General features: G+C 43.8%; 1 protein-coding gene across 1 annotated transcript in view; it reads left to right on the top strand.

Moving 5' to 3' along the window:
- Positions 1 to 21,117, top strand: part of SFI1 (SFI1 centrin binding protein) — a 79,496-nt gene that overhangs the window by 13,545 nt on the left and 44,834 nt on the right. The window contains 4 exon segments of the mRNA XM_018060927.1: positions 9,336 to 9,446; positions 14,612 to 14,706; positions 17,540 to 17,657; positions 19,561 to 19,663. Coding sequence (XP_017916416.1) covers positions 9,336 to 9,446; positions 14,612 to 14,706; positions 17,540 to 17,657; positions 19,561 to 19,663 — 427 coding nt within the window.

The raw sequence follows: 21,117 nt of genomic DNA, 5'->3' as shown, positions 1-21,117 counted from the left end.
GCAATGAAGTAGGTGTTTTTCTGGTATTCCCTTGCTTTTTCAATGACCCATCAGATGTTGGCAGTTTGATCTCTGATTCCTCTGCCTTTCGAAATCCAGCTTGTACACCTAGAAGTTCTTGGTTCACTGTTAAAGTGAACTATTGTTTACTTCAGTGAAATGAAGAGTATGGTAGAAACCTAGCTTGAAGGATTTTGAGCATTACCTTGCTAGCGTGTGAAATTAGTGCAATTGTACAGTAGTTTGAACATCCTTTGGCATTTGGGATTAGAATAAAAACTGACCTTTTCCAGTCCTATGGCCATTGCTGAGTTTTCCAAATTTGCTGGCATATTGAGTGCAGCACTTGGTAACAACATCATCTTTTAGGATTTGAAATAGCTTAACTGGAATTCCATCACCTCCACCAGCTTTGTTCGTAGTAATGCTTCCTAAGACCCATTTGACTTCACACTCCAGGGTGTCTGGCTCAAGGTGAGTGACCACACCATTCTGGTTATCCAGGTCACTAAGACCTTTTTTGTATAGTTCTTATGTGTATTCTTGCCGCCTCTTCTTAATCTCTTCTGTTTCTGTTAGGTCCATGATATTTCCGTCTTTTATTGTGCTCATCTTTGCATGAAATGTTTCCTTGGTATCTCTAGTTTTCTTGAAGAGATCTCTAGTCGTTCCCATTCTATACTGTGTTTTTAAAAGCTGGAATGTTAACAGGTTCTCACCCCTTCCCCCTCTTCTTGCTGTGCCTTCTCCTTTTTCTGACAGAGTAGCTTTCCTGACCTGGAAAATCAAGGTCTCTTGATTCAGAGTCTCTCGAACAAATTCAGCTTTTGTCTGTGTTCTCTGAAATCTTTTCCCCTGTATACCTGGTGGGAGGGCCTTGCAGCTCCCATCTTCTCCCTGGGTCTTTACCAGGGAAGCTCCCAGGGTGGCACCAGCTCCTCCCAGCCTTGGGGATGAGGCATAGCCCACTTCTGCTGCTCCTCCTTCCCTTGGACCCTGCCCTGCCCTTTACTGCCTGGGGAGCTCTCCAGCCTTCAGGGAAGTCTTTTTTGTGTGTGTCTTTCTTTCTTGTTGCCCCTGGGAGAACTAATCAGGCTTGCCCAGGAAGTCTTTTGTTTTTCTTGTTTTTGACTCAGTTGAATATTTTATTTACCTTCCCTGTGTTAGCTTGGAAGTTATACACTCTTTCATTCTTATACTGACTGCCCTAACACATGTGTTTAACTTTTCCGGGTCTAATGTTAATTGTTTTTTTTACCCTCTCCCCAAACAAGGTAGGTTCCTTTGGTCACTTTAATTCTGCCTGTCACTGTCCCCATTTATGTGCCCTACTGTAAGGGATTTTAATTCAGTTTACATTATAAAATCTTCAGGACTATATTTTTTTCTTTTGGCTGCATCATGCAACATGTGGGATTTTAGTTCCCCCAACCAGGGATCAAAAAGTAGGTCTGCTTGTGATGAATCCTCTCAGATTTTGTCTAAAAATGTCTTTACTTTGCTTTCATTTTTGAGAGATACCTCGCTGGTTACAGGAAGTCTGCGTTACCAGTTTTCTCCCCAGTTCTTTGAAGATACTCCATTGTCTCCTGACTTGCATTTGCATGCTGTTGACCTTTTGAAGATTCAGTGTTTGTCTTATTTCTTGAAGATTTAATATGATATACGTGGGTGTGGATTTATTTTTTTTTAGTCTTTTAGCTCATTTTGAGGTAGGTTATAGGGCTGGTTGGTGGTTTTCTTGTTTGTTTCTCCCCCCCCCCTCGTTTTGTGGCATGTCTTTCTGGAATAATTTTCTTGTCCATTGTTGCTGTTCCCTAGCTCTGTCATGTCAGACTCTGTGACACTACGGCCCACATAACCCCAGGCTTCCCTGTCCATCACCATCTCCTGGAGTTTGCTCAAACTCACGTCCATTGAGTTGATAATACCATCCAGCCATCTCATCCTCTGTTGTCCCCTTGTCTTCCCGCCTTCAATCTTTCCCAGCATCGGGGTCTCTTCTAGTAAGTCATCTCTTCGCATCAGGTGGCCAAAGTATTGGAGCTTCCACTTCAGTATCAGTCCTTTCAATGAATATTCAGGGTTGATTTCCTTCAGCATTGACTGGTTTCATCTCCTTTCTTTCCAAGGGACTGTCAAGAATCTTTTGTCCATAGGCCTGTGACTCTCCTTTTCTCCTACAGTAACTTTGTATAGAATTTGACCTCAGTTACTTTTCTGTTGCTCTTTTTTATGTGAAATTAATTTTTCTGGATTTTTAGAGAGAAATGAGCTTTAGTTAAGCTTCCTAATATCACAGAGCTCCCTCTTCTGTCCCTTTCGTGGTGTCCACAGGTGTGAAGGCTTGCGCCTCGTAACCACGCCTGGTCTGATCCTCGGTTTCCTTGCCTCCTTGTCCCTTTCCTGCTCAATGTCTATTCTGCTCCCAGCAGTTCCTCCTCAGCATGAATCCCTGTCTGATTTTGGGGTCAGCTTGGTTTTGGGACTGTAGGATCTGAGGTCAGCACCTTCAGCTCTCACGTGAGCTCTGATTTTGGAGAGCACAAAACTCCTCCCTGTTTCAGCTGCTGGCTTCAAGTTGGGCCTCTGTACTTTGTAGTGACTACTCACCAGCTGATTTAGGTTCTCCTGTCCTCAGGCTCCTCAGATACCGCCTTCATTGCTCCTTTTGATGTCGAAAGCTCAGCCTCTCTGTACTCTGGTGCTGGATCAAATCTTGGACGCAGAATTCCGGGAGAAGCCGAAAAAGATAGCTGTATTGCTTTGCCAGGCAGAGGGGGACACAGTGGGCTAATCCCTCAAACCCAAGTGTCCCAACTTGGGGAATACAGTGACAGGCTTTATAATAATTGTTCAAGGAGAGCGTGATCAGCTCATGGACACCCTTCTGATGGCCTGGAGGTGCGGCAAGTAGGGGTCCACGTCATCACCCTTCAGGTCCTGCTGGTCTGGGGTCTGCATGCTGTGTATCAGTCATTAACGTCTCCCGCCTGAAGGGGGTTTAATGTCCACAGAGCAGCTCAGAGATGCTGTCATGTGGGTCCTTTGCTGGGGAAACAGGACCCTGCCCCAAGGCTGCTCTTGACTGTTCATTTCTCCTTGGTCTCCCATCCTCTCCCTTCCCTAATTAACAGCTGCTTGAATCTGCCCATTGGAACCCAGGGAAGGTCGTGGAGGCCGGGTGAAGGCTGTTTATCGCAAGCAAAGAAATGAAGGGCACAAAGGCCTTGTGCCCAGGAGCCCCACTTTCTTCTCTACGAATGGGGGTCCTCTGACTGGGGTGACTTGTCCTCACCTGCTTGCATTTTGGGTTTTTAGGGTTACCTTGGCACCTGGTTTTGTTGTAGCTGATACATGAGTTTTTGGTTTTTCTGCATGGTTTCTGTGTGTGTTTTATAAGGATTCAGAGATTGAAAAACTATGTGGCTGCCTTCACTCTCTTCCCCAAATCCTTTTCCTGCTTAATTTTTTTTATAACTTAAATTTGACTCATTTAACTGGAAACCTCTTCAAATAATGCCTATTTATATACCAAGTATTGGGAGATGCTAATTGTGTTAGAAATGCATTTAACTCCAAGTCAGAGAAAGTCAGAAGATGGCTTATGCAAATCAGGATTTGGTTTTTCTCACAGCCTGGTTGGAAAAGATGCTGATGCTGAGAAAGATTGAAGGCTAAAGGAGAAAGGGGTGCAGAGGATGAGAGGGCTTAATGGCGTCACCGACTCAACGGACATTAATTTAAGCAAACTTCAGGAGACAGTGAAGGACAAGGAATCCTGCTGTGCTGCAGTCCATGGGGTTGCATAGAGTTGGACATGACTTAGTGACTGAACAACAGCTGTTTGGGGATGTCATCAGAGACTCAGACTTTCAGATACTTTTCAGTTCACCATCCTGAGCATATTGGCCCTTTATTCTCAGAGATGACGCTGCATAGTTGCCAGGTGACTGTTCTGGCTTTGCACAGAAAGGGCAAGGAAGGGTCGTATCAGCTAGACCTGTCTCTTTATCAGGAAGGCAAAACTTGCCTAAAACCCCCAGCTGCATTCTGCTTTTGTCTCATTGGCTGGAGCTCTGTCATGGAACTCGTTAGCTACAGAAGAGGCTGGAACAAAACCCTTCCCAGCCTTTCTAGTGGATGCTAGTGAGGAAGGAGAGGCTGGGCAGGGGGCGTTGGGTATCTGTGACGCACGTCTGCCTCTCTGCATCGGAGCATTCATGTCGTACTCTGTTCCTTCCTTTGCACTTGAGTGGTGGCAGGGGTCGAGCAAAGAACACTGGGCTGGGTTTTAGGAGACCCGAGTTTTGGTTCTTCACCAGACCCTAGATAATCGCTTGATCTGGGATTAAGTTACGACTCTGGGCCTCTGTTTCTCAAATTGTAAAACTGAGAAAGTTTGTTCTCTAAGCATCTACTAGAATTATAATTCTGATACTGTGTTTTCATTGACTTTGAAATTTGTGACGGAGTGGGTATTTTCAACTTGCAATCGCTTTTTAAATCAAGTGGGTTATAACTTTGGGCAAGGTTGGGCATATTGATCTCCACCCCCCCCCCCCCGCTTTTTTTTTTTTTTTTTTTCCCCTATATTGAATTATTTATATCTCGCTTTCAGGAACATTAGAAGAGAATGATATCACACCAGAAGTTTGAGAATAATGCCTTTATGTGCTTGGAGAATGTTTTGACTTCTATAAACCATAGTTGTTTTATGTTTTACTATTAGTATATGGAACCAGAATAACCACTGAATTAGTAAGGGCAAAAATAATAATAGTATGGATCCTTAGGTAAGGCTGCCTTAGGTAGGAAGTAGTCACTTCTCTTTCTGAAGAGAAGATCTGAACAAAATTACTCAGCTAATTTGGGAAGTAGATAAAAACATCACTTCCATTTAGAGTAGTTTATCAACATTTATTCCTCATTCTTAACCGAGGCCTTGCTTCTTATTTTCTTGAGAAAATAGGAGTAACAGAGGAGACCGCTTCATCTCCCCACGGCCAGCGTCTGCTGCCACGTGGCTTGCTTTCCCTGCCGTGCGGCAGATGAGCTGTCCACGTTCTCCTCTCTGGCGAGGTCTTCCGGTGCTGCACTTCCCGGTGCCTACGCCAGGCCGTCACACTCGCGGTTTTTTCCCCCCTCTCTTTTCTGCATTGATTTTTCCCTCTTTACTGGATCATTTGCACCAGCATATAATGCGATTATTTTCCTGTCCTGAGAAAGAAGTCTCTTTGATGCTGCTTCCTCCTGCAGCTAGTTCTCCGTCTCTCTGCTGCCCTTCAGCTCACATCCTGAACATCCCCAGGCTCTACAGCACCTCTTTTTAAAGTCTCAGATCTACCTCACGAGGCTTTCGTTTCCCACCTTGCCACCAAAACTGGTTTTACTTTTGTGAGGTCACTTTGTTGTTCAGTCGCTAAGTTGTGTCTGACTCTTTGAGACCCCGTGGACTGCAGCATGCCAGGCTCCCCTGTCCTCCCAGAGTTTGCTCAGACTCGTGTCCGTTGAGTTGGTGATGCTGTCTAACCATCTCATCCTCTGCTGTCTCCTTCTCCTCCTGCCCTCAGTCTTTCTCTACATCAGGGTCTTTACCAATGAGTTGGCTCTTTGCGTCAGGTGGCCAGAGTATTACAGCTTCAGCATCTGTCCTTCCAGTGAATATTCAAGGTTGATTTCCTTTAGGATTGACTGGTTTGATCTCCTTACAGTCCAAGGGACTCTCAGGAGTCTTCTCCAGCACCATAGTTAGAAAGCATTAATTCTTTGGCATTCAGCCTCCTTTATGATCCAACTCACATCTGTACCTGAAGACTGGAAAAACCATAGCTTTGACTATATGGGCCTTTGTTGGCGAAGTGACATCTCTGCTTTTTAATACTCGGTCTATGTTTGTTATAGCTTTTCTTCCAGGAAGCAAGTGTCTGTTAATTTCATGGCTGCAGTCACCATCCGCAGTGATTTTTTTTTTTAGCCTAAGAAAATAAAATCTGCCCTGCTTCCACTTTTTCTCCTTCTATTTACTATGAAGAAATGGGACTGGATGCCATGATCTTAGTTTTTTGAATGTTGAGTTTTAAGCCAGCTTTTTCACTCTCCTCTTTCACTTTCATCAAAAGGCTCTTTAGTTCCTCTTCGCTTTCTGCCATAAGGATGGTGTCATCTGCGTATCTGAGGTTATTGATCTTTCTCCCGGCAGTCTTGATTCCAGCTTGTGCTTCATCTAGTCTAGCATTTTGCATGATGTACTCTGCATACAAGTTAAATAAGCAAAGTGACAATATACAGCCTTGACGTACTCCTTTCCCAGTTTTGAACCAGTCAGTTTTTCCATGTCTGGTTCTGCCTATTGCTTCTTGACACACATACATGTTTCTCAGGAGGCAGGTAAGGTGTTCTGGAATCCCATGTCTTTAAGACTTTTCCATAGTTTATTATGATCCACGTAGTCATAGGCTTTAGTGTAGGCAGTCAAGTGGAAGTAGATGTTTTTCTGGAACTCTCTTGCTTTCTCCACGATCCAGTGAATGTTGGGAATTTGATCTCTGGTTCCTCTGCTTCTTCAAAGCCCATCTGTACATTTGGAAGTTCTTGATTCGCACGTTGCTGAAACATAGCTAGTAAACTTACTAGCATGTGAAATGAGCATAATTTCACGGTAGTTGGAACATTCGTTGGCATTGCCCTTCTTTGGAATTGGAATGAAAACTAACCTTTTTGAGTCCTGTGGCCACTGCTGAGTTTTCCAAATTTGCTGACATTTTGAGTGCAGATTTTTAACAGCATCATCTTTTAGGATTTGAAATAGTTCAGCTGGAATTTCATCACCTCTACTAGCTTTGTTTGTAGTAATGCTTCCTAAGGCCTACTTTACACTCCAGGATGTCTGGCTCTGGGTGAGTGACCACACCATTGTGTTTATCTGGGTCATTAAGACCTTTTTTGCACAGTCCTTTTGTGTATTCTTGCCACCTCTTCTTAGCCTCTTCTGCTTCTGTTAGATCCTTACTGATTATGTCCTTTATCATGCCCATCCTTGCATGAAATGTTCCCTTGATATCTCCAGTTTCCGTGAGGCGATCTCTAGTCTTTCCCATTTTATTATTTTCCTCTATTTCTTTGCCTCGTTCATTTAAGAAGGATTCACCATTGATCTTGGTAAGTTCACTACTTTTGGTAAAGTCAATTGTGAATTTCCTCTCGCTTGACTCACCCGGGAGCACTGGCCAGCCCACCGTTCTCTCCTCTCAGAAGCCCTTTCTTCCCCCAACCCCCAGGTGGCCGCCCTCTCACTCCTCCGCCTCTGCCGCTCCCGCCCTCTTCTGTTGGTCCCTCCTCACCCGAGTCCCACAGCCCCAGTCCGTGCACTGCCTCTCTGTCTGCGTCCCGCTCCTGGCAACCTCATCAAATCCCAGACGATCCCCAGAGGTACACACTCGCCCAGACCTCTCTTGAACTCTGGACTGCTGCCCGCGTGACACTGCTGCCTGCCCCAGCTAGATGTCACGGCTCAGCGTGTCCATAGCCAAAGTCTGGATGTTCCTCACAGACCTCCCTGCCGAGTCTTCCCCTCTCCAGTAAAGGAAACACCCATCCTTCCAGAGACTCGGGTCAGAAACCTGGAAGTCCTCCTTACTATCTCTTATTCCCTCACACCCCAATTGGGGTACCAAATGCCAAAATTAGGTTGATTCAGCCTTCAGAGTAGACGCAGACTCGAGCTCTTTCCAGCACCTCTAGTTGCCACCACGGTGCTTCAGGCCATCATTGTGTCTCCCTTGAATGACTCCTGGAGCCTCATCCCTGGACTCCTGCTTCCAGCCTCGTCCTTAATCAATATCTTTACGCAGGCCAAGGGCTGTTTCCTGTCCTGCTGACGGTAAAAACCAGAGTCCTTACTGTGACTTTTTTTTGTTTTAATTGTTAGGCTAGTCACCTTTGTTTTAACTATCTGTGGATCTTTTCTTTTTTTTTATTTCTGCCATCATGGTTTTAATTTCCAAGAGTTCTTTTTTTTTTTTTTTTTTTTTGTTCTATGAATGTTCCTTTGAAAAAAAAAGAAAAGGACTTCCTTGGCGGTCCCTTGGTTAAGACTTCACCCTCCAATGTAGGGAATGTGGGTTTGATCCCTGGTCAGAGAGCTAAGATTCCACATGTCTCACAGCCAGAAACCCAAAACATGGAATGGAAGCAATATGGTAACAAATTCAAAAGACTTCAAAAAATAATAATGACATCCTCGAGGCTGATAACTTTTCGAGGTTAATATAGTGATTCCTTTTTAAGATTTTTGCTCTCTTTCTTCTAAGCTGCTTTTTTGTGTGTGCTTTTGCTCTCTGTCGCAGGTGAGAGCCTTTCCTCAAACGTCAGAGATCCTTTAATTGTCAGCCCACGTTTAAGAGTTAGGCGCTAAAACTCAAATTTAGAAGTAGATGCATCTATTATATTTGTATGCATAGGGGCTTGTAAATTGAGGGTTTCCCTTTAGGCTTTTGACAGTTTCACTGGGAGACCACCATCTTTCAGTATCGGAAAGCTTTTTCCCTTAGGCTGATCAGCTTTCCCCAGAGGAGAGAATCCTCCAGACTCCTTCAGGGTTGAGGTGGAGTGGAGTGGAGGCGGTGGTTACAGACTTGGCGGCAGGCAGAGGAGGGGGAATGTGGGTCTCATTGTTCGGTGTGTAGTCTCTTAGTTTAGGACCGTCTCTTGAGCTCTGCCTGGTGTTGGAGGGTGCAGTGACACTCAGGTTCATTCTCTCCAGAGAGAAGCCTGAGTCTCTGCCCATGTGAATAATGGGGTCCAGGGGCCTAACCTCTTCTTACAGGCCTGCAAAAGAATCCTGTGTTTTCTCCCCAACCCGGGACTCTGCACTTCCTGATGCCGCTCATTCCCACCCCTTTCTTGGGTCTGTGCCACCATGCCCTTGCCTCTTGCCCCCCAGAAACTGAGTTCTCTCTCTCTCACCTGTTGATTCAGTTGCCCCCCTCCTGCCTGCTTTCCATTGTCTAAGGTTTGTTGGAGTCTCTTGTTTAACATCGTTGTCTCTTTTCTCTTTCTTTGTGGGCTTACACCTTTTTAAAGTATTTGCTGTTATTTTAGTGAGGTTCTGGGAAAGAAAGGAAATAGATGGAGAGTCGATGGTAGAAGGAAGTACTTGTGCAAAGGGGTGTGGTTCTTTTCCATTGAAAGTGATGTATATTTTGGTGTTATCGAATAATGAGCCAGTTTTCTGTGAGAAAGCAATGACCATAGGAAGCAGAAATTTGGGAATAGATATCATCTCCAACATCATCAGGTGTGTGTCTCTGAGTTTTTATTTTTCACTGCCGTAGGCTTTACTATGAACAAAAGATTCTGCGAAAGGTCTTTGAAGAGTGGAAAGAAGAGTGGTGGGTTTCCCATCGAGAGTGGAAACTCCGTGTTCGAGCTGACTGTCACTACAGGTCAGATTTCATGTTATATTACTTTAATTTTACTGGTGAAGTGAAGTGAAAGTCGCTCAGTCTTGTCCAGCTCTTTGCGACCCCATGGACTATACAGTCCGTGGAATTCTCCAGGCCAGAATACTGGAGCGGGTAGCCTTTCCCTTTTCCAGGGGATCTTCCCAACCCAGGGATTAAACCCAGGTCTCCCGCATTGCAGGCGGATTCTTTATCAGCTGAGCCACCAGGGAATTTTACTGGTACACATTATCAAATAATTACTTGTTGGCATGATCCTAGATCAAAGGAAGATAAGTCTTTTTTCCTAGTTTTATTGAGCTATAATTGACATATATAATTATTTATTAATTACGTGTATATATATATTAATTACTGTATGAGTTTTAGGTGTACAGAATAGAGATTTGACTTACATATTGTGAAATGATTGCCATAATAAATTTAGTTAACATTCATCATCTCATATAACTGCAATAAAAAACAATGAGGAAAAAATTTTCTCCTTGTAATGAGAACTTTCAGGATTTATTCTCTTAACAATTATCATATATTCTCTTATCCACTGTCATATATTTCATACCGCAGTGGTAAGTGTAGTCATCATATTGTACCTGTATCCCCAGAACTTATTAGTGTTATACCTGGAAGTTTGTACCTGTGGACCACTCGCCTAACCCCCATGCCTCTGGTAAGCCACAAATCTGATCTTTCTCTCAGTTTTTTTTTTTAAAGAATGCACACGTGAGATCAATGTTTGTCTTTCTGTGACATACTTCTCTTAGCTTAATGCCTTCAAATTCCATCCATGTTGTCAAAAATGACAGGAATTCCTCTTTTTTATATATATATATTAGTTTTTGTGGAATTTCCTCATTTTTAAATGGTTGAACAGATTCCACTTTATGTATTTGGGTTGGCCAGAAAGTTGGTTGTTTTTTCCGTAAAGAGCTTTTTGACCAGCCTAATAGATACAGCTTTACCCATTTATCTATCTGTGGACTCTTTCTTTGTTGCCCTTTCTTGCTTGGCTTTTGTAAGTAATGCTGCTATGAACAGGGTCATGCAGATATATTTTCAAGTTAGTGTTTTTGTTTCCTTTGGATATATTCCCAGAAGTGGGATTGCTGGGTTGTCTGGTAGTTCTATTTTTAATTTTTGGAAGATCCTGCATACTGTTTCCTTAGTGGCTATTACCAATTTACAAATCGTACCAGCAGATCGCAAGATTCGCTTTTCTCTGTATCTTCATAAGCATTTATCTTTTTTTTTCTAAATCTCTTATTTTAGGGAGACCTAATTTCCTACTTTTTTTTAAATTGAGGTAAAATTGGTTTATAGGATTATATAAATTTCAGATGCACAGCAGCATTATTCTACCTTGTCCTTTTGGTGACGGCCTAGAGATATGAGGTGATATCTCATTGTGGTTTTGATTTGTATTTTCCTGATGACTAGTTATCTTTAAGTATCTTTTCATGTACCTGTTGCCTGTTCGTGTATCTACTTTGAGAAAATGTCTGTTTAGGTCATTTGCCCACTTTTATTTATGTTTGTTGAGAATTAGTGTTTTAAACACACACAGTGCATTAATGCTCATTTAGAAAAAGAATGGTTAAAGGAAGTTGTATAATTTTTAGATTGGATAAAGACGAAAACATTGGGGATTCTGGAACAGTATTTACTTCCATTTAATACATACTGTTGTTTTTCCTACCATAGGACTTTTGAGCACCCCAAAGGCTTAATTGTTGTTACCTAATAAAAAAGTAACCTCACTTTTCAGTCTATCTTTACCTTTGACCACTTTTAAATTGGATCATTTGATGTTTTGCTGTTGAGTTGTGTGAGTTCTTCATACATTTGGATATTAATCCCGTATCAGATATATGGGTTGCAAATATTTTTTCCCATTTTGTAGGTTGTCTTTTTCACGTTGTTGACTGTATTTTGCTGTGCATAAGCCTTCTGGTTTACTGTGGTCCTAGTTGTTTATTTTTTATGTCGTTGCTTGTGCTTTAGGTATCATACCCAAAGAATCATTGCTAAGATTCTTGGCTTCACATTGCTATGGGAAGGACCTTTTTTCTTGTGTTGTTTTCTCCTGGGAATTCCGTGATCTTGCATTTAAGTCTTTCATCCATTTCTCTTTAATTTTTGTGAGTGGTGTTAGATAGGGGTCTAGTTTCATTCTTTTACATGTGAGTATCCAGTTTTCCCAGCACCATTCATTTTAGAGACTGTGTTTCCCCCCATTGATTCTTGGCTCCGTTGTCAAGTATTAGCTGACTGCATGTATTTGGGTTGATTCGGAGGCCCTGGATTCTGTTCCATTGGTCTCTGTGTTTTTATGCCGTGACATTGTATGTGCTGTGCTTAGTTGCTCAGTCGTGTCTGACTCTTTGCAACCTCTTGGGCTGTAGCCCACCAGGATCCTCTGTCCATGGGGATTCTCCAGGCAAGAATTCTGGACTGGATTGCCGTGCTCTCCTCCAGGGGATCTTCTCAACCCAGGGATTGAACCCGAATCTCCTGAACTGCAGGTGGATTCTTTACTGTCTGAGCCACCAAGGAAGCCTATGACATTGTATGCTACCGCTTTATAGTGTAGCTTGAAAACAGGAAGTGTGACGTCTCCTGCTTTGTTCTTCCTGAGGATAGCTTTGACTGTTTGAGGTCTTTTGTAGTTCCACGTAACTTTTAGGATTGTTTTTTCTACTTCAGTAAAAATGAGATTGGAATCTTGGTCGGGGTTGCATTGAATCTATAGATGATTTTTGGTAGTATTGACATTTTAACAATATTTTCCCAGTTTATGAACATGGACCACCTTTCTGTTTATCTGTATCTTCTTTGATTTCTTTCATTAGTGTCTTGTAGTTTTCAGAGTAGAGACCTTTCACTTCTTTGGTTAAGTTTATTCTTAAGTGTTTTGTTATTTTTGATGCTATTGTAAATGGGATTAATTTACTTCTTTCTTTTTCAGATAATTTGTTGTTACTGTAGAGAAATGCTACTTATATTTTACATTAATTTTATATACTATGGCTTTACTGAGTTCATTGATTAGATCTAAAAGTTTTTTGGTTGAATCTTTAGGAGTTTCCATATATAAAATCATGTCATCTGCAGATAGAGACAGTTTTACTTCTTTCTTTCCAATTCTGATGCCTTTTATTTCTTTTTCTTGCCCAGTTGCTCTGGCTGGGACTTCCAGTACTATGTTGAGTAGGAGTGGTGAGGGTGGGCACGCTTGTCTTGTTCCTGATCTCAGAGGAAAAGCTTTCAGCCTTCTCCATCGAGTGTGGTGCTAGATGTGGGCTCATGATATGTGGCATTTATCCTGTTGAGACACTGCTGATCTTACGGTTTTCTTTTTTCATTCTAGTAATGTGGTGTGTCATAGCGATTGAATTTGTGGTTGTTGGACCATCCTTGTAAGGAGAAGAGTTTTGTATTTTCTGTTTCTCTTCAAATTCTTTTTAGAGTGAACAAGATCAGAGTCCTAACTTAAACCCAAGGACACAGTACTGTATGCATGTGAACTTACACACCCAGAGGTAACCCTCTAATTCAGGTAACCACTATGTACCGGTCATGCTAATGATTAGTACAGACGTTTCCTCACCAACTCCCACTGCTGTATAATTTCCAGTCCTGTTTTCTAAACCAGTAGAGTTGCTTTAATTTATATTGCTTGGGAGGAAGTATATGCCCAATATAGAACCTTAAGAAAACAGAAAAGAGGGACTTCTCTGACAGTCCAGTGGTTAAGACTCCATATTCCCAATTGCAGGGGTCATGGGTTTGGTCCCTGGTCAGGGAACTAAGATCTTCCATGCTGCACAACACAGCCAAATAAAAAAAGTTTAAATTAAAAAAGAAAATAGAAAAGAAAGAAAACAAACTTTTAAAAATTATTTATTTTTTAGTGATAGAAGAAACTCAATCTGTGATGTTTGTATTCCCAGGGATAAGTGAAAAAAGTAAAAATTGGGAATTCTATCACATACATAATTTTCTATACCTTTTTTTCAAGTAAAAACTTAATATGTCTCACACATTGTATCTTTTCCAAATGGTATTCACTCGTAATCATGTCTTTAGGCTCTCTGGGGTAGGGTTTCTGATTTATGGATATTGCAGATAAAGTCTAGACAGTGTTTTAATTAGGGGCTTCCCTGGTGGCTCAGTTGGTGAAGAATCTGCCTGCATTGTAGGAGACCCCAGTTTGATTCCTGGGTCGGGAGGATCCGCTGGAGAAGGGATAGACCACCCACTCCAGTACTCTTGGGCTTCCCTTGTAGCTCAGCTGCTAAAGAATCGGCCTGCAATGCGGGAGAGCTGGGTTTCCCTGGAGAAGGGAAAGGCTACCCACTCCAGTATTCTGGCTAGGAGAATTCCATGGACTGTATAGTCCATGGGGTCACAAAGAGTCAGACGTGACTGAGCGATTTTCACTTTCACTTTCCCATAGACGATGTTGAATTGTTCTAATAAGCTGGCAGAGTATGAAATCAAGTCTTAGGAAATGGGATAGTGAAGAGATGGAGGGACTGACAGTCCTGTGGGTAATGTATGTACTGAGGAGGAAAAGACAAAGGAGGACACTGACCATGTTCTAGTGCAAAGCAGAGCTGGTGCTGTCCGTGGCGTGGGTGAGTAAGAAATGACTGTCGTTCCAAATGCTGCAGCTCTGTGGATGCTGAAGATGAAGTCACGCTCAGGTGATTCATGCCTTTTTCCCCTTAGTGATAGCATAAGGTGCGGAGAACAACTCTCCGTCAAGGAGGACAAATTTCACTGTGATTGTAGGAAATGCAGCTTTAGCTTAGGATATGTTGCTATTTAGTCATTCTTTATGACCCCATGGACTGTAGCCCTCCAGGCTCCTGTGTCCAAGGCATTTTCCAGGCAAGAATGCTGGAGTGGGTTGACATTTCCTTCTCTAGGGGATTGTCCCAACCCAGGGATTGAACCCTTGTCTCCTGCTTGCAGGCGGGTTCTTTACCGCTGAGCCACCAAGGCAGCCCAGCTTAGGATATGGATTGGCTTTTCTGTGTCAGAAGTGTTCTGTTAATTTTTCCTGTGTGCAGAACGGACTGGGTATGTCAGATTAAGAATTGTTTTGTTTTAAAGAAACACCGCTTGCTTTTGTGGCTCCTCAGATATTACTTGTACAGCCTGATGTTCCAGACCTGGAAGACCTACGTGTATCAGCAACGGGAGATGAGGAGCAAGTACCTGAGAGCCGAGAATCATGGTGAGAAGAGGAGGTACATGCTAAAGAAAATGCCTCCATTTACTTGTTTTTGCTTCCCCCCCACCTTTATTAAGACTTAATTGGGAGTTACCTGGAGAAGGCAATGGCACCCCACTCCAGTACTCTTGCCTGGAAAATCCCATGGACGGAGGAGCCTGGAAGGCTGCAGTCCATGGGGTCGCTGAGGGTCGGACACGACTGAGCGACTTCACTTTCACTTTTCACTTTCATACAATGGAGAAGGAAATGGCAACCCACTCCAGTGTTCTTGCCTGGAGAATCCCAGGGACGGGGGAGCCTGGTGGGCTGCCATCTATGGGGTCACACAGAGTAGGACACGACTAAAGCGACTTAGTAATGGTTGTAGCGGGAGTTCCCTGGTGGTCTCATGGTTAGGATATGGTGTTTTGTCTGCCATGGTCTGGGTTCAGTCCCTGGGTCGGGAACTTGAGGTGCTGAATAGAGGTGGTGAGAGGAGTCATCCTTGCTGTACACTTGGTTAGCAGAAACGCTTTTGAGTTCCTCACCATTGAGTATGGTATAGGCTTCTTGTAGATACTTGTTATCAAGTTGAGTAAGATCCCTCCCTTTTCCTAGTTTACTGAGAGCCCAGAGTTACTTTCAGAAGGAAAGTTTTCTGTGAAGGACAAGTACACTGTCTTTGGGAGAGAATAACTGAGTCAAAGGGGAGAGTTGTTTAACTCCCCTTCCTGTGCCCGGATGTGTGATTTCTCAGCAGGAGCTCCTATGATCGTATCCCCATGGTTTGTCTCCATGCGGCATGGTTTGGGCACCTACGACTCAGGTCAGCATGATTTGTGTGAACAGATCAGCAGGTTCCCACCCTGCTGGTGCAGCGTGCTGGCCGTGTTTCTCCCACAGCACTTGGGGCTGCTGTCTGTCTTGCCACCGTGTGTCAGGTCACACTGCTGGCTTCTGGTCTTCTCGGTCCAGGTTGGCCCTTAGTGATCTTGTGACAGTTCAGCTCTGGTTGTTATCTAGTTCCTCTGTGAGTTGAACTCAGAAACCTGTATGGGTAAATCTAAGGAAAAAAGGCATATTTGTAACCTCCTGCTATTTCTCGTAACCATGAACACCCTGTAGGCCCCTCAAACTCAGCAGGTCCCTTGGACGCCTTGTCCACTGCACCCTGTGTAGACCTGCTCTTCCTATAGCTAAGAGAGAAACCTCACTTGGGAATGGCTTCCCCATGTCCGCAGCCTTCAGCTGTCTTCTCTTACAGCACGTCTCCCTGAGCTTTCACTTGCATTCCTCTTTGTCACTGCCTAATAGTAAATGTTATATAAGGCCCTCTTCTTTCATCTCTTTTCATTTATTTTCTCCTTTTCATAGATAATCTCATTTCAGTTCAGTCGCTCAGTTGTATCCGACTCTTTGCGACCCCATGAACCACAGCACACCAGGCCTCCCTGTTTGCAAATGTACCTCTAAAGGAGGCGCCAGTTTGCAGGTGAGGAACTTGTGTGGGGTTACTTAGCCAAGTGACAAGGACAGGACTCCGGCCCAGCTTGTCTGTCTTAGCAGCCTGTACTCTAAAACCACAGTGCCATGCTAGTCCTTCTTGCCTGAGATGTGCTGATTCCGGAAGTCTGGGGTGGACCCACAGGAAACTGTGAAGTGAAAGTCACTCAGTCGTGTCTGCCTCTTTGCAACACCATGGACCTGTTGCCCACCAGGCTTACCTGGTCCATGGAATTATCCAGGCAAGAATGCTGGAGTGGTTTGCCATTCCCATCTCCAGGGGATCTTCCTGACCCAGGGATCGAACCCAGGTCTTCTGCTTTGCAGGCAGATTCTTTATCTTCTGAGCCACCAGGGAAGCCCAAGGAAGCTACATATTAAATTCTTTTTCATCTTTTGATGTGATTTGTCAGCAACTATGAAATACAAAGTAGAGCTGTAGTCCTCCTTGTCCACATTTTAGAGAATGTGCTGAAAATGTTTTACATATTTTTATTTTCTCCTTTGTGTTCTAAAAAAAACACAACTTCTCCAGTAATGACTCTCACAGTGAAAATGGAATTTACTATAAAGGGAGGCCTGTCCTTTGTACCTCCTGTATGTAGTAAATTCTCTTTGCTCTGGGATCATTACTGTCCCTTTTTATTTTGTCTCACAAATAAATACAGATAGTATCCTTTCCTTTTTATCTTGCCTGTTCTTCTTTACAAATATTGTTTCAAACAGCAAATTTTATATTATGATTTCCTTTTTAACCTTATATTGCTAAGTAGCTTCAGTCGTGTCTGACTGTTTGTGACCCCATGGACTGTAGCCCACCAGGCTCCTCTATCCTCGGGGATACTCGAGGCAAGAATACTGGAGTGGGGTGCCATTTCCTACTCCATTAACCTTATATTAATGGAAATTTTAAAAATCTACAAAATGGAAAGATAGAATAATGAACTTGTGTGTACCCACCACCCAGCTTCCAATTATCAGCTCACTAGTCTTGTTACGTCCATATCCCCATTCACTTCCCTGCTTCCTTTGTTATTTCATGTGTCGATATTGAAGAGTATATAACTCTACAAAAAGTAAGGACTTTTAGAGATATCTGAACAGCGCAGCGCATTGGTTTTCCTTTAAATGCTTTGTAAATGTCATCGCTTGCATAGCTGTTCCTTGCATCTTGCATCTTTATTAACTTTGTGGAGCTTCATAACTTTTCCAGCAGAGGGCACTGCAAGACTGGAGGAATTTAGATACTCAGAGGAGGGACCCGTCTGAGAGCCTCTGAGCTTTTTTTGTCTTAAGCCAGAGTAATCCATCTCGCCTAACCCCTTCTTGGAACTCTTTTTGGTGCATCTAGATGCAAAGCAAAAGATGCGGCAGGCCTGGAAGTCCTGGTTGATCTACGTGGTTTTCCGTAGGACTAAACTTCAGATGCAGACCACTGCCCTGGAGTTCAGGCAGCGGAGTATTCTGTGGTGAGTGTGCTGCGTGGCCCTACAGATCAGCAGCATTCGTTTTTACCTCCTCACTGCTTTATGCTGCTGGAAAGCCAGCATAAAAACCCACCTTAAAACGACATTTTGAATCTAATTGATATGTAGTAAATATTTATTGGTACGTTGTTCAGCATTAAGATCAGGTTTTCACAAAATCATAAGTAACACTAATTGAGTATTTACTGTTAAGCCTTGTGTTAAGTTTCTGAGTATGTTAATTTTTTAATGAAAAGTGTCCCACTTACTTCTTACCATAAATTGTAAGATAAATACTGATATTGCACAGATTAAGATACATGAGCTCAGGCAAGTTACTCAAGCTTTCTACTGTGTGTGAGTCATAATTAGCAAAACTAGGGTTCACCCATCCATCTTTCTGATGCCACAGCTCACACTTTTTCCTGCTGCCCTGCACTGCATCTCAGCAGCACCGTCCTCCATTGGAGAGACCACCTGAGTCAGTCGACTTTGAAAGCCAGAAGTGTGTAGCAGTGAGCTGCTTTATAATGGTACTGATGCTTCTGTGCACTGTTCCCAGCGGTTCTCTGGTGTCCCAAACGGCAGCGCACTGAAAGCTCAGTTCCTGGCCAGGAGAGCGGGGCCCTCTGTGTAGTGTGGGTAAGAGCAGAAGCCTTGCAGCCAGACTTCTCACAAGTACTGGGTCTTTTCACTTCTCCAGGCCTCACTTTCCTCACACTTTGAGCTGTCTTTTTCAGGTTGTCATGGGAAATACATAAGGTAGTACTTGTGAAGTATTTAGGTTAGTGTACAGACAATCAGTGGACATAAAGAAGTTATTTAAAATGTTTGTTATTTAAACTTTATTCAGCAGATATTTGTGAATGCTTAGTAAGTATGTAGTTTCTGTAGAGTCTGGGGGGGATATTTCTACATAATTTTATTTATTCAGTGTCTGTTACGGGCTTAAAATGTTTCTGATTGAGTCCTGAGGGACTCAGGGAATTTATCATTTCCATTCAGGGAGATTATATTTACATTACAATTTGCATTCAGGGAATTTGTAATTTCTCTAAGTGCTTAAAAAATAAGTAGTAATGCCAGATAGGTTGAGATTTTGAAGAGATACAGCTAAGCATGGCTTAAGTTAGGAGGAAGGAGATAGTGGTGAGTTAGAATGACCAGGGTAAAAACAGAAGTTGCAAGCGCTCTTTTCCACATTACTGCTCTTCTGAACAAATCAGAGAATAAGTAGGAAGGAACCCAAGGCTAGAATGAAACCTGGCAAGGACAGGAGGAAGGGAAGGGATCCATCAAGACTGGAAGTCTAAAAGCCATTATTGGGTGACTTCCCTGGGCGTCCAGTGGTTAAAACTCTGCTCTTCCACTGCTTAGGGGCGTGGGTTCAATCCCTGGTCAGGGAACTAAGATCCCACGTGCTGCATGGAGTGGCTATAAATAAATACTAGTAGTTTTGCAGTTTATTCTGTGGAATCTCCTGAAGTAGTTGGCAGCGATTTGTTTTTTTTTTTTAAACCCACATTGGCCAAACAGAGAGCATCTAAAGTGTCTCAGGCCGGGTCTAACCTTGTGTGTTGAGTCACCTTGGTTGTGTCTGACTCTGTGAGACTCCACAGACTGTAGCCCCCCAGGCTCCTCTGTCCATGGGATTCTCCAGGCAAGAATACTGGAGTGGTTTGCCATGCCCTCCCCCCTAAGGGTCTGACCTTAGGGACCATCAGTTTCCAACCCTTAGCTGGCAGTGCTAGAACCGTTCTTTGATTGCTTTTTCTGGCAGCAGATCTAATGGTGTTGGTCTTAGGGAGAGGGACCTGAGCCGGGGGTCTGAGGCCCAGCCCTCCCTGCCCTGCTCTTCTGCTGACCATGCTCTGACTGGTCCCGTCTTTGATTTCCTCTCCGGCAGGGTGTGGTGGAGTGCGTGGAGACGGCGACTGGGCCGGGTCCGCCTAGGCCGAGCCCTCCAGGCCACAGCCATGAAGCACTGGGCCCAGAGCCTCCAGCTGCAGGTGAGTCCGCAGGCTCAGGCTTTGGGGTCCTCTGTGCGTGTCGTCAGGCCCCCACCCACAGAAAATGCACCCGACTTCTGGCGTCGGGCTGCTGCCTCTGCTGGGCCCTTTGTGTAGCTCCAGGGGCAGGAGGGGGTGGGAGGCACAAGCAGTGTGGAAGGCTGGACTCTTCAACGGAGAGGCTGCGGGAAGGAATACACTAGATGTGATTTTTTTGTCGTTAATTTGTTTTGGGCTGCCCTGGGTCTTCGTTGCTCTGTGCGGGCTTTTTCTAGTCGTGGTGAGCGAGGGCGACTCTCTAGTTTCGGTGTGGCGGCTTCTGTTGTTGCAGAGCACAGCTCTAGAGTGTGGGGGCTTCAGTGTTTGTGGTGCACAAGCTTAGTCTCCCTGCGGCGTGTGGAATCTTCCCAGACCACAGAGCAAACCTGGGTCCCCGGCATTGGCAGGATTCTCTACCATGGGACCACCAGGGAAGCATGCCCCACCCCAGTAACTTTCTATTAGACAACATTTTGCGTCATCTCTGCAAGTATATGCAATATGTGGAGATCGTGTGCAAACAGTGTAGGTCGGGGGTCAGCCCGCTCGGCCATGGATCAGGTTTGGCCAGCTGCCTGTTATAAAATTTTAACTGGGATGCAGTTACACCTGTCCATTTATGTATTGTCTAAGCTGCTGTCAGGCTACAACGACAGAATTGAGTAGTTGCAACAGAGACCACATGGTCTGCAAAGCCTAAAATAGTTATTATCTCACCCTTTAAGAGAAAAATTTGTTGGCCTCTGAATTCACAAGGTCTTCTGAAGCAATGGACAGAGGAGCCTGGCAGGCTACAGTCCATTGGGTCACAAAGAGTTGGACACGACTGAGCGACTTCACTTCACTTCACTTCTGAAGCAATAGGAAGGAAGTAGACTTAGTTGTTACCAGTGATAATGTGGTAACAAGAACAGTAGGAGCAGTAATGGTGTTTTTGTGGTCTTACTGTCCTGCTGCTGCTGCTAAGTCGCTTCAGTCATGTCCGACTCTGTGCAGCCCCAGAGACGGCAGCCCCCCAGGCTTCCCCGTCCCTGGGATTCTCCAGGCAAGAACACTGGAGTGGGTTGCCATTTCCTTCTCCAAGATGCTGGACTAAGGCCCTTACATGTGTTATCGCAATTTTCAAAATTATTTTTAAAAGCCCATATTATTATTACTTTGCTAACAGAGGTCCATCTAGTCAAAGCTATGGTTTTTCCAGTGGTCATGTATGCATGTGAGAGTTGGACTACAAAGAAAGCTGAGTGCCAAAGAATTGATGCTTTTGAACTATGGTGTTAGAGAAGACTCTTGAGAGTCCCTTGGACTGCAAGGAGATCAAGCCGGTCCTAAAGGAAATCAGTCCTGAATATTCATTGAAGAACTGATGCTGAAGCTCTAATACTTTGCCACCTGATATGAAGAACTGACTCCTT

This window comes from Capra hircus, chromosome 17 (assembly GCF_001704415.2).
Source record: "Capra hircus breed San Clemente chromosome 17, ASM170441v1, whole genome shotgun sequence".
Taxonomy (NCBI): domain Eukaryota; kingdom Metazoa; phylum Chordata; class Mammalia; order Artiodactyla; family Bovidae; genus Capra; species Capra hircus.
This window is presented reverse-complemented; position numbering and strand designations above follow the sequence as displayed.